Source organism: Sitophilus oryzae, unplaced genomic scaffold (genome assembly GCF_002938485.1).
Source record: "Sitophilus oryzae breed Bouriz unplaced genomic scaffold, Soryzae_2.0 scaffold_1496_pilon_pilon, whole genome shotgun sequence".
Classification (NCBI taxonomy): domain Eukaryota; kingdom Metazoa; phylum Arthropoda; class Insecta; order Coleoptera; family Curculionidae; genus Sitophilus; species Sitophilus oryzae.
This window is the reverse complement of record NW_022146165.1, coordinates 974,328-986,359: the sequence shown is the minus strand read 5'-3', so window position 1 is coordinate 986,359 and position 12,032 is coordinate 974,328. Positions and strand designations below refer to the sequence as shown.

The 12,032-nt window shown below is 31.8% G+C and overlaps 1 protein-coding gene across 2 annotated transcripts in view; it reads left to right on the top strand.

Annotated features, from left to right (window-relative positions):
- LOC115877653 (endoplasmic reticulum metallopeptidase 1-like) overlaps positions 1-12,032 on the top strand; it is a 52,656-nt gene that overhangs the window by 2,224 nt on the left and 38,400 nt on the right. Inside the window, exon 2 of one of the 2 annotated variants that reach the window (XM_030893909.1) lies at positions 7,710-7,978. In XM_030893909.1, the coding sequence (XP_030749769.1) occupies positions 7,714-7,978 (265 nt within the window). In that variant the 5' untranslated portion in view covers positions 7,710-7,713. Of the gene's footprint in view, positions 1-7,698; positions 7,979-12,032 lie in introns of both variants that reach the window. The other variant, XM_030893910.1, reaches the window with a different exon arrangement.

Genomic DNA, 12,032 nt, shown 5'->3' with positions numbered 1-12,032 from the left:
CTTTTTTATAAACATTGGACATTTTTATAAACATTGGACACAATTTACCTCTATACAAAAGTGCTTCGTTTGTCAAAAATTAAACACATTTATTAAGATACTAGCGTGTACCCGCGACTTCATTCGCGTCGAATTAATCATTTGTAATGGTGATGATAAAGCAAGGAAAGATTTTCCATTAACATACAAACTGGAAAAAGTGTTCTCACATTTATGTTAGCATGAGAAAAAACAATATGGCGATATTATTATATAACTTGGTAATATTTGAGGGGTAGTTTCATCTCATTGGAATTTGACTTTCGAAAAATCCGTTTGCTAAAAATAAGCTTTTTACGTCGAGCAGTTTAAGCAGAATCGTGGTTAATCAATTATCCAACTTTTTTGATTACCCTGTATGATTTTTTAAAAAATTTCAAAATATGTAAAAAAACAAATAAATTATGCGTGTCCAAGCGTTTTCCCGAAAGACTAACCGTTTTTTAAATAACAAATATTGTAATATTTGAGGGGCATTTTCACCCTCTTGGAATTTGAGATTCGAGAAACCCCTCCTTATCGAACCTCTATATCCCACAGTCAATCCGTTTGCCAAAAATCAACTTTAAACGTCAAGCAGTTTAAGCAGAATCGTGATTACTCATTGGGCATATTTTATGAAACACCCTGTATACATTTTTAAAAAATCTTAAAATATGTAAAACAACAAAATAAAATATATGTGTTTAAGAACTTTTCCGAAAAACTCACCGGTTTTTAAATAAAAAAATATTCTAATATTTGAGGGGTGGTTTCAGCCCCTTAGAATTCGAGTTTCGAAAAATCCCTTCTTATCGAACCTCTACACCCTAAAGTCAATCCGTTTTCCAAAAATCAGCTTTTTACGTCAAGCGCTTTAAGCAGGATCGTGATTAATCAATGACCAGATTTTTCGAAACACCCTGTATACATTTTTAAAAATTCTTAAAATATGTAAAAAAAACAAAATTAAATATACGTGTTTAAGCGTTTTTTTCGGAAACTTGACCATTTTTAAATAAAAAAAATATTGTAATATTTGAGGTGTGGTTTCAACCCCTTCCCAAGTAGCAAAAAGAAATTCTAAAAGGATTGAATTATTTTATAACAGTCGAATAGCGTTATCTTAAGGACTGCTTGATTTTATTAAGCGTTGGTTTCGACCATTCTGTTTTTTAATAAAAGTTGCCATATTAAACTATTTTCTAGAGATTTTTACAACGTATCCTATAACGCATTAAACGATCATTTCTTTTAGTATGATGTAACACTTAATAAGACAATGCTATATGATAACAAACATATTATTTTATTAGACTCTTATACCCACCATGTAAGAGTTCTATAATATTCATATAACTAGTAGTCACAAGATCATATAACAGTTACTTAAACTTGTCTTATTAAAGTTGTATTACGTTGCATGATAGAATGTTTAATTGCGTTAAACTACGATGCTGTATACAACACCAGTTATATAGCCTTATATGATAATATAAGGCTATATAACTGGTGTTGTTGTTATATAATAAATTGTCATTAACAAAATAAATTCGCTGTAATATCTACATTATAAAACTGGTAATGTATAATATAACCTCATTTTAAATTAAATGGTATACCTAGTTATTTATTTTGTTGCAAAAGTAATATCTACGTACGAGTATAATCAATCACAGCTATTATGAATTCTCGACAAAGTTGGAAAAAAGTTAACAAACGCAGTGGTAGTTATAAAGAGCATGTAAGAAAAACTCCTCGAAATTACGGCAAATAATCCCGAGAATTCCCAGACTTCTCAAAAGCCAAAATCTCTCGTGTTGTCTGGCTTCTTCAAAGCATTGTTGCCACGTTGATGTAAAAGTTTTACTGTAGTAATGTTGGTATTGTTTTATTGTTGTTTTTCCAAGTCCTTAGGTTGCCGCTCACTCGTCGGGCACGCATGAAATGCATTGCGTGCATGAATCCATGAAAATCTGATCATGTTTGTTAGCTTAAATACTAATCAAATGAGATTTGGCAACATCTATTTGTCACAAATCTCAATATGTCCAAAATAGTTCTATAGTGCCTGGAAATTCTGCGTAATGATAAATATTTATCCTATACCGTTTTATTTTACAACAAAGACTTATTTAAGGGATTCATTTATAATAAAATGGTTGCATTATAATTCGCCATGTTTAAGGCAGCATTTTTGTATGTCCTATGGCCGCCATTATATGAAGCAAAATTAAAAACATCAAAATAAATTGTAAAATGTTATTTTTGAGAACTATTTTTTGATAAGATTCCCACATACAGTAATAAAGTGTTTACTTAAATGAAAAACAAGAATTTTTGAAAATCGTATTTTTGTCTCCTTTAAAAAGTTAAAAGTCTCCTTTTTAACAACCCACATCCTCTAGATTCATTTTACGACACGCTTAAAATATAATTTGCTCTTAATATTCTTCGGTAAAAAATAAAATACTCTTGTACCTCGCTAAATGATCAAATGTTTTTATTGTTCTGTTTCTTAGATGTGACCACGTAATACACAATAAAACTAGTTTTATAATAGTCATATAACGCTGTGTAAAATAGTTGCATAAGAGTTGTATACCCTTTTTATAGAACTTCTATACTACTAAACGGTTGTATAAAAATGGGCTTTTTTTGTTCTAAAGCTATCATATTACGGTCATATAGCACGTTATATGAATTGAGGTATCCTATAAAAATTATCACATAGCTGTTTATACAGCCTTTATAAAATAAAATTTGCTACTTGGGTTGGAACTATAATTTCGAAAAATCCCTTCTTATCGAAACTCTACACCCTCGAATCAACCTGTATGCCAAAATTGAGCTTCTTACGTTAAGTGGTTTGAGCAGGATCGTGATTAATCAGTGAGTCAGTCACTTATTAGTATAGATTTTAAGAACCGTTATTCCGATTTTATTAAGATTTGGAGTGTTTTGCTAAGAGCTCTAACATAACTTTCACCAAACTCAAGAAAAAGTACGGGAAGGGTGAAAACTTAGGGGTAGTTTTCACCCTTCCATAAAGATTATTAAAAATATTTTCCAACTCCATCGATGACCGATATTTTTCCGGTAAAACGGTCCTCCTAGTATTTACTACATATTTTATCTCTTCTAAAAAACGCCACATCATAGCATAGTTTTTGAGAAATATATTTTTGGAGAATTTTTTTCCAAAGCAAACCTACAAAATATACAGGGACTTTCAGCATTCTGTGGACATAGATCAACTACATATTTTTTTAATCAAACTAAGTTAATTGAACACAATTTATCTTTATACAAAAGTGCTTCATTTGTCTGTTAGAGAGCATCAATCAAAAATAAACCCGAACGGTAATTAATTAAAAATTTATGAAATTTATTGTCAAATTTCATTTGGGAGATACTAACCTTAAATTCCATATTTTCGCCAACTAGATTATTAGCACATTCTAGATTTTATAACGCTTGATTTGAAAAGAAATAATTTTGTAAGTCAGCTTCGGAGAAACATATATTTTTTCCTCAAAAAGAATGCCCGCTGGCGTTTTTTTCCAAGAGACAAAAAATGTAGTTAAATATTAGAAGAACCATTTTCCGAAATTAAATCTCATCAAGGAGGCCGAATTGGACAAAATATTCTTCTTCTTCTTCTTCTTTCCCAGCCTGGTTCCATCCAGTGTTGGATATAGGCCTCTTCTAGGTTTTTCCTTGCTTCGCGATCTCTAGCCAATCTTATCCATTGTCTTCCCGCAACTGCCCTGACGTCATCGACCCATCTCTTTTTTGGTCGGCCCACACTTTTTGTTGTTCCCCTAGGTCTCCATAGGATTACTTTTGGGGCCATCGGTCTGGATCTGTCTTGCCATGTCTATCCATTGCCACTTCAGACTTGCCACTCTTTTAACGACATCTATTATTTTTGTTTTGACGTATGTGGGTATTCCGTATTTTCAATGGTGACCAACACGATTCTTTCCATGGCTCTTTGTGCCTCGTAGTTGTTCTGCTGTTTTAGGAAGTAATTGCCATAGTCTCTAAGCCATGCACGTAAGCACAGGTAGAATGCAGCTGTCGTAAGCCTTTTTTCTTTAGGTTCATGGGCACAGCACATCATGAAATATCGCTCATGTTCAAATGCTACCCATGCCAAATGGATCCTGCGTTTTTGATCTCCGTATTTTGGTTTTCCTTGCTAAGCAGATTTTTATGACCTAAGCATTGACCTATTTTTTTTAATTCACTCAAAATGCATTATTTGATCATGATGACTAATTAAATATTTTCATGGTCTGTCTCTGTCCGTCTGTAACACGATAACTCAAAAACCGCTGAACCGATTTTAACCAAATTTGGCACAAATGTGGCACCGAGAATCTGACCATTAGTTTTTGGTGGGTGGGGGGTTGGTAGGGGGTATGGGAGGGTTAAAATTTTAAAAATCGTAACTCCAAAATTATAGTAGCTAGCGAAACGCGGTTTTCAAATTAAGATTAGGAATAATATTTGCAACAAAATTTGTAATAACATCAAAATCAGTCAAAGTCGCAGTTTTTGAGATATTAACATATTTTAGTATGGGCGGCTATATATACGTGCCTCCCGGCGCCAATTTTTTAGCATTAAAATATATAACACTCATAGTGACTTTAATCTTCAAAATTTCATTCAAATCAATAAAAGTACTTGGAAGAACATTATACTAAATCGAAAGATTATTAAGATATTAACACCCTGTAGCTACGAAACAAAGCAGAATCGGACCAATGTTGATGTTACAGTTGAGGGTTGGAACCTTTGGTGTTACACAGCAAAATAAAAACACTAAATCACCACAATACACCAAAACACTTTTACTTTTACACTGGACGCGCGTTTCGCTAACCATGTTAGTCTTTACATTCTGAAACTGAAAATTTTCACTTAAACTGATTTATACCCTATACCACGTAAAGGGAACGTGGTGTAGGGAATAAATCGGATTTGAAACAAAAAATTTACGGTTTTCTTTCAGATACTACTTATAAGGAAATTATAAAAAACAAAAATTGTGCTGTTTATAAACATATTTATTTATACATAAAAATAAATAAACTTTTATAATATAATAACAAAAAATAGCAGTGTTTATTCCACCCACTACTGTAATTTTAAATGCAGAAGAACTGACTGTTGCAGAAACAGTCAGCCAATTTTTAAAGGGCATTAAAAATCTCATTTTCAGGAAAAAACTGCCTAATTAAATAACAGTGAATATCCAGCGAAGACTTTACAGAATCAGTTCACAAGACCATTTTCAAGTCCAGTTTTAATCTAAATCCAAAAGTAAAATAGGTATATTAATAAGTTTCTAGTTTGCAGCTGATAAACCAGCTACTCTGACTACCTACCCAAAATATGAAAAATCATTGTATTAATTTGTTATGTTAAGACAAGGTTCGAAATATTTTGACACTACTAACTTCTACTTTTTCTTAATAAGATGATAAATATAACTACTTACTTTTATTTTACCGGGTGTCTTTATCTATCAGAAAGAGGGGTACCAATACATATAAAAAAATAGATGATACTGGCTCCTTACCTTCAAATAAAATAACAAATAGTAAAAACTAAAATTATAAGTAACAAAAATATAAATACCTATCTGAGACAAGGAATTTGTTCCCTATCCATATGTAGTCAATAAAATGGAAGTTTAGAAAAAAAGAATAAATCGTCAAAAAAAATTATAAATATGACGAATTGTCATGATGTTGTTTGTCATCGGTTGTCATGATAACGAAAACGAAGAGCGATTGTTCTAATTTCTATTTAGAAATTACGTTTTATATGGCTGCTTCTTTCTCTCTTGTTATATTAGAATGAGATAGTGTGCCCAATAGACGCAATGCGCAGATCAACATAAATAGAACGAAATTTTGCGTTCTGAGTTGCGCTACGGGAACGTTGTCCCTCTCTTTGCCATTTAATTTGCCAATCTCTTTTTATTTGTTTGTCTATGGTTTATCATTATAAATGGTTCAATTTACTTAGTTTGCTGCGTTTATACTATTTTTAATGCAAAATGCTATTTTTTTACGAATAATACAATGACTTTAGAATTTCCCACGAATATGGCGCTTTGGGTTAAAATTTCCCTTTTCCCCCTAGATCTCCCTGGGAATTTCCCTTGAAACGAAGCACTATTGTATAGCGGTAAATTGTTCCTAATGAATTTATTTTGATTCAAAAAATTCGTAGTACGAAATATTCGGACACCCTGTATTTTCACTAGTTCCAATCAGGGGGGTGACAGTAAACCGGAAAATTGGAAACAGTTGTGGCGCGGTTCTACCCAGGCAGAAAGCATGGCCTTCTAGACTGTCCTAGACAAAAATCTGAATATTTCTATATGATTTCTGTCAATTTCTGCTACGGAACATTTTTATGCACGTCGGCGTCCTGTTCTTTTGTCTTTTTCTGTGTGTCAGCGTCAGCTCCGGTACCTCTGGCAAGGTCAGGCGCCATTTAATTTTGCCGTTTAAGATTGGAAGTTTGTTTCTGATATTTGGCTGGAATTTATAAATACCAAAGATGTTTTGATATAAAGTTCCTTGTTAACACTTTAATAAAGTATATATGATATTAATTACATGAAGAAAATGATGATCAGCGTTTCTGCGTGTAGTAGGTATAGACCCATATTATATGTAAAATGAGTAATATATTAACTGTTTTTATATTTTTTAACTTCAGCAAGGATCTTGGGATATTCTTTGCCAAGGATTTTTCCTTATGTCTCTACTTTAAAGACTGATCAGTGATTTTAAGGCGACTAAACAATTTATACAAGAATTATGATTATTGAAGTATTATTAGCCTACATTAATTTTCTACAAGATGAACAGATAATAATTACATATCACATAGATTTACCTATTATGTATTTCATAGCTTGTAATGCTATAAATCTATGTATGTAAATTATTTTTAAAAGTAGTAGAGGTATTGAATGTATATAATATTATATTTTTATTCATTTATTTACATTAAGTCCTGTTTGATTTAATTCACAAGAATGTACCTATATTTATATTTTTATATTTTTTGATTCCAAGGTTTTGTGGGTTCAGTTGCCTTTTTCCTGCTTCAGTTATTTAGTTTATGTCCGTGAAGCTGTGAAAACATTTATTTATCTTCAAGTTTCATAGCAAGTCAATGCACTGTTACTTTACTAATTCAAGCAACTTACAGCATCTCTGAGTATTTAAATATTTGATATTGATACAGTAGTTTCTTGGATTATAGCTCTTTAATGTTGATTTGCATATTCCATTGTTCTAAATTCCAAAATAAATATTTTTGAGTTATTTTGTTGTATTATTATTTTACTAGAAGTAAAGTATATTAACCCTCATTTAAACCTCCTGAACAGCCCCGCCATTAAAAACCGGAAACGGAAATAAATTTCATAAAATTGAAATTGTCATGTCTATGTCATGTCAAATGTCTCAGCCGCCATATCTGAAAATTAGTTACCCAGGCAGCCACGCTGTTTCCATAATTTAACATTGACTTGACACTTCTTCTTGTATTTATTATTTTATGGTTCCAACTTGTCAAAACTGACAGATCAATTTTCATTACTCATTCATTACTTTACTGTGTCTAATACTAACTGTTATGTGATTGTTTTTTAGGAAAATGTCTTCGGTGAGGAACAGGTTCACTAGCCAGACCGCAAACAAAAAGTACACGAAATTGAACGATGAGGATGTAAAATTTCACAAGCCGTTGCCCACCGCACATTTTATCGGTGTTATGGGGCTGATGTTGGTGACTTTCGCGCTGGTCATCATCATAGAAAAACAGTTACCCAAAGGCCTGACGATAGAAAATGAAAAGGAACATCCGGATAGTTTTATAGCTGAGAGAGCCTATACTATACTGAAGAATTTAACTAAAATAGGTAAAATATTGTGTTTTGTTATTGTGCTTATTGTTCAGAATACTAAGGAACATATAGATCATACCAAATGAACTTTTAGTTACGTGATTAAGCTTGACCAGCACAGCGTTGCCCACTTTTACATATTTTATTTTAGTCAAAATATTTTAAGAAACAAAAATAAATTAATTATAAATATACAGGGTCGTTCACCACATACGACACGGAGTATTGTAGCTAAACGACGTTAGAGATTTTACAAAATTGCTTTGGGGTTCGTTGAAGGACTGTGACTACAATTTAAAATATTTTTACAAGATACAAGTGTCCCAAATAAATAAAAAATATCAAAGTTGTATTTTTAAATGGAACACCCTGTATATTATTGACTGGTTTCTACGATTAAAATAAAGGTAAATTTGATTAGGTTGTGCCACTTAAACCTTACCGTTTTGAAATATTTTCAATTTTATTGAAATTACAGTAAAAATTTTAAGGCTTCATTTCTCCAAGGTATCAATGTTTTTAATACTAAATATTTACTGAAGTTTATTTATTGATCATTTATTGTGTTGCAATAATAAAAATAATACTACCTTATACGAGTGTCTAAAATTTATTTTAAATAATTATTAGCTTCAAACAGCAATAACTTCTTTAATTTAAAATAGAATGCCCTGTATATTTTAGGAGAATCAGATGCACAATTAAATTGTCTATCAAATTGTATTATACTATTTCTTACCTATCCCTTCAAGTTTTCGTAGAAAATGCATTTTCTTATAATTTAGACCCCATTTATCAATATATCCATGGAATATTGACATTTTAGATTGTTTTTAAAGCAACAAATCTAATATTATCGTTTTGCTAAAAACGATAATATTACTAGTCTGTAAAAGAAAACTATTTAAATCTTTTTTATAAGGTATACCAAGTAATTAAATATAAACACCGTATTTCGCCATATACTAATTATTACATACTTAATTGTGTTCGTTAATAAGAATTATTATAAAATAAATGTGGATTTAGTCAAGAAATCTAATAATAAGTTATCAAATTAAAGTCTCTTTGTTATAAATAAGCATTTATTAAAAATGAAATATCATTTTTAAGGTGTTACTTTTTATCACACTGTCTAATGCCCATACAAATTCAGTTTTTTTTTAGTATTTGGAGCAATTATTATTAATCAACGCAAACAGTCAGTTAATGTAGTTTGAATACTGGAATCATATTAGTGGTCCTCTTTAACAAATATTTAAAAAGTTTTTTTTTATTTTTAATGAAATAAACGAATTATATCGACAATATTAGTATCTGTACTCTTTAAAAATTTGGTACATCTTTAAAAATAATCTAAAATGTCAATAGTCATGGGTATATTGATAAATAAGTTCTAAATTACAAGAAAATATTTTCTACGGAAACTTAAAGAGATAGGTAAAAATGGTATAATATAATTTAGTGGGCAAATTCGTTGATACTCTGATTCTCATATATACAGAGATGTTCAGCTAAATTAAACAAGTTATGCCGTTTAACTAATATTAAAATAAGCCTGGAGCACTAGGCTGGTATGATATTTTATTATTGCAACTGATCAGTAAATATTTAGTAAAAACGTGCCGCGGAAAAATGAAACATACTCTAAAATTGAAATATTCAAAAAATTTAAGTATAATAAATCTTAATCCAAATTACCTTGACACAATCGTAGAAAACTAAAAATAATACAGGAGTGTTCCATTTAAAAATACAGCTGAGGACATATCTTGTAAATTGACCACCTTGACGCCTCTAATGGTCCTTCATCGAAAAACACAATTTGTAAATCATCGTTGCTAATACCCGTGTCGTAATAATGTTTAAACAGTTATTATTCTATTAAGGTTGCGTTGAGTTTTTTGCAACGACTATTAAGCTATCTTGTACACTTCGCACTAAAATACGTTTTAAAAAGAACAATGTACGACTACAAAGTCTCCTAGTAAAAAAAATAAAGTATTACAGTAAATGTGGCAACTTGACATCTTTTACAGCAGAGCTAACCACCTGCAGTGGGATTCTGTAAGCTCCGTAACAAGACATTTCCTGTCTAGCCTATGCTATTTTTATACGATGGAAGAGTCATTAGACAGGAAATATGTTTACAGAATCGGGCCCCTGAATCCCCACCGGAAAATTTAAATTCCAGTTAGAGCGCTTTTACACACGTCGGCAAAATCGGTGCCGGTGCCGGAGCTGAAATCGATAGCAATATTGTAGCGTTTTTTTTTTAAACATTATCACTGCGAACGGCAGCTTTTCGTTGGTAGAGCAGTCGGGGATAAGGTATTTCACTGGAAAGAAACTAATTAACAATAATTACTCGAAATTATAAATATTGGGCGCCAGGCATGTACAGAGAAAGAAAACACAGTTGTATATTACTTAAAACTAATGACTATAGTTATTCATGATGTTCTTTAGATGGTACATGACATTGTAGAGTTCTAATAAATATCCGAGTAGTTATATGTCAAAGTGGTGGTAAAATTAGGTACTAAATATCAATGAAAACAACTACAATGAAATACAAGACATGTAAGCCCAATAGAATATATATGAAATGTAGCATTACTTTAATTATTTGATATATTCCATATATGATGCTAATCGAAGAATATTGCAACCTGTAGATTCTAGAATCTATGTTTGGTTATTCCTCTGTTAATATAGTGCGATAATAATATCTATAAAAAGTAATACCATTACAGATGTAATGCAATGAAACCTAAGATCTAAATTATATTTAATATTAATTTTTATATTAAATATTAAATCGACATGAATGTTCTTAACAACTAACCACTAAACATAGTCCTGTGCGATATTATTTAAGATGTAGATTATTGTTTAAGACTGTAAATGTTTTAAATGTTAAAATGTAAAACTATAACTTAAATCTACTGCCGCTGTTCTTTATATAATCTTACTTTAAACAGTAACAGCGTAGAATTGGTCTCACTCCTCACCAACTGGCCATAACACAACCAAAGGGGCCAGAATGAGGGCACCATGAATTGAGTACAGCCGTAACTAACTGGCTTACAGCTGGGGAACAAAGCAACATGGGACTCAAACTACATCCACCTTCCAATGGCACTTATATGTAAGAAAAATCGTTCTTACTTGGGACACTTTCGTCCACAGGACATCCATTACGTAAGATAATGTCCGTACATAAGACACTACCCGTACCTTGGACACAGTCGTACCTTGGACCTAAAAATATGAAACTCTTGTTTAAAACCAAACAAGGTCTAATAAACAAAATAAACCTACCTCGAAATACTTCCGAGGGCTCAATAAATAATAAACAACATGTCCTTTCTTCCATGTGACATTCTGGAGGACAAAAGAAAAGGGACGCCAACGTGCCAGCAAAACACAAATACAAGTTGGGACATCCGTAACTCTACCCTAAAAAAATTCAATAATAATATCGGATCTATAAAAGGTAATACCTCATCTTTACCTGTAACCTCGAAATAGCAGCTGATTCAAATTATACAGCAAGATTTAAATAATCACCATTTCTAAAAAACTGGGACTAATGGCGTCTGACAGGCCAAACGGTCAAACCAAAAGTGCCGTTAAATAACAGAGAGTTGACAGAAGCGATGTTGACAGCGCGCGCCTCCACAGAATAGTAACAAGGTTGTGTCGAACGATAACAGTGTTGCCGACTAGGGAACGTAAAAATTACGCGTCAAATAAACTATCCGGCCTGAACGAGAGGGAATCCGGTGATGATAGGCCAGACATCATATATTATATATAAAAAAGGCATGTAACGAACTAAAAACATTACAATATAAATAAATTAGTTCCTTCAAATATGTCCATGGTTAGCAACAATTTATTTAAAAATCGCGCCCTCGATTACGTAACTAAAAGTTTAATTGGTATCGCCTATATTTCCGGTTTTACACAGTGTATAGGCCCCTACAGGCGGACGTTTTTGTAGGCGTTTATGAACGCGCGTTCAAAAACGTGTACTAGCACAGCATACAGATGCACATACAAA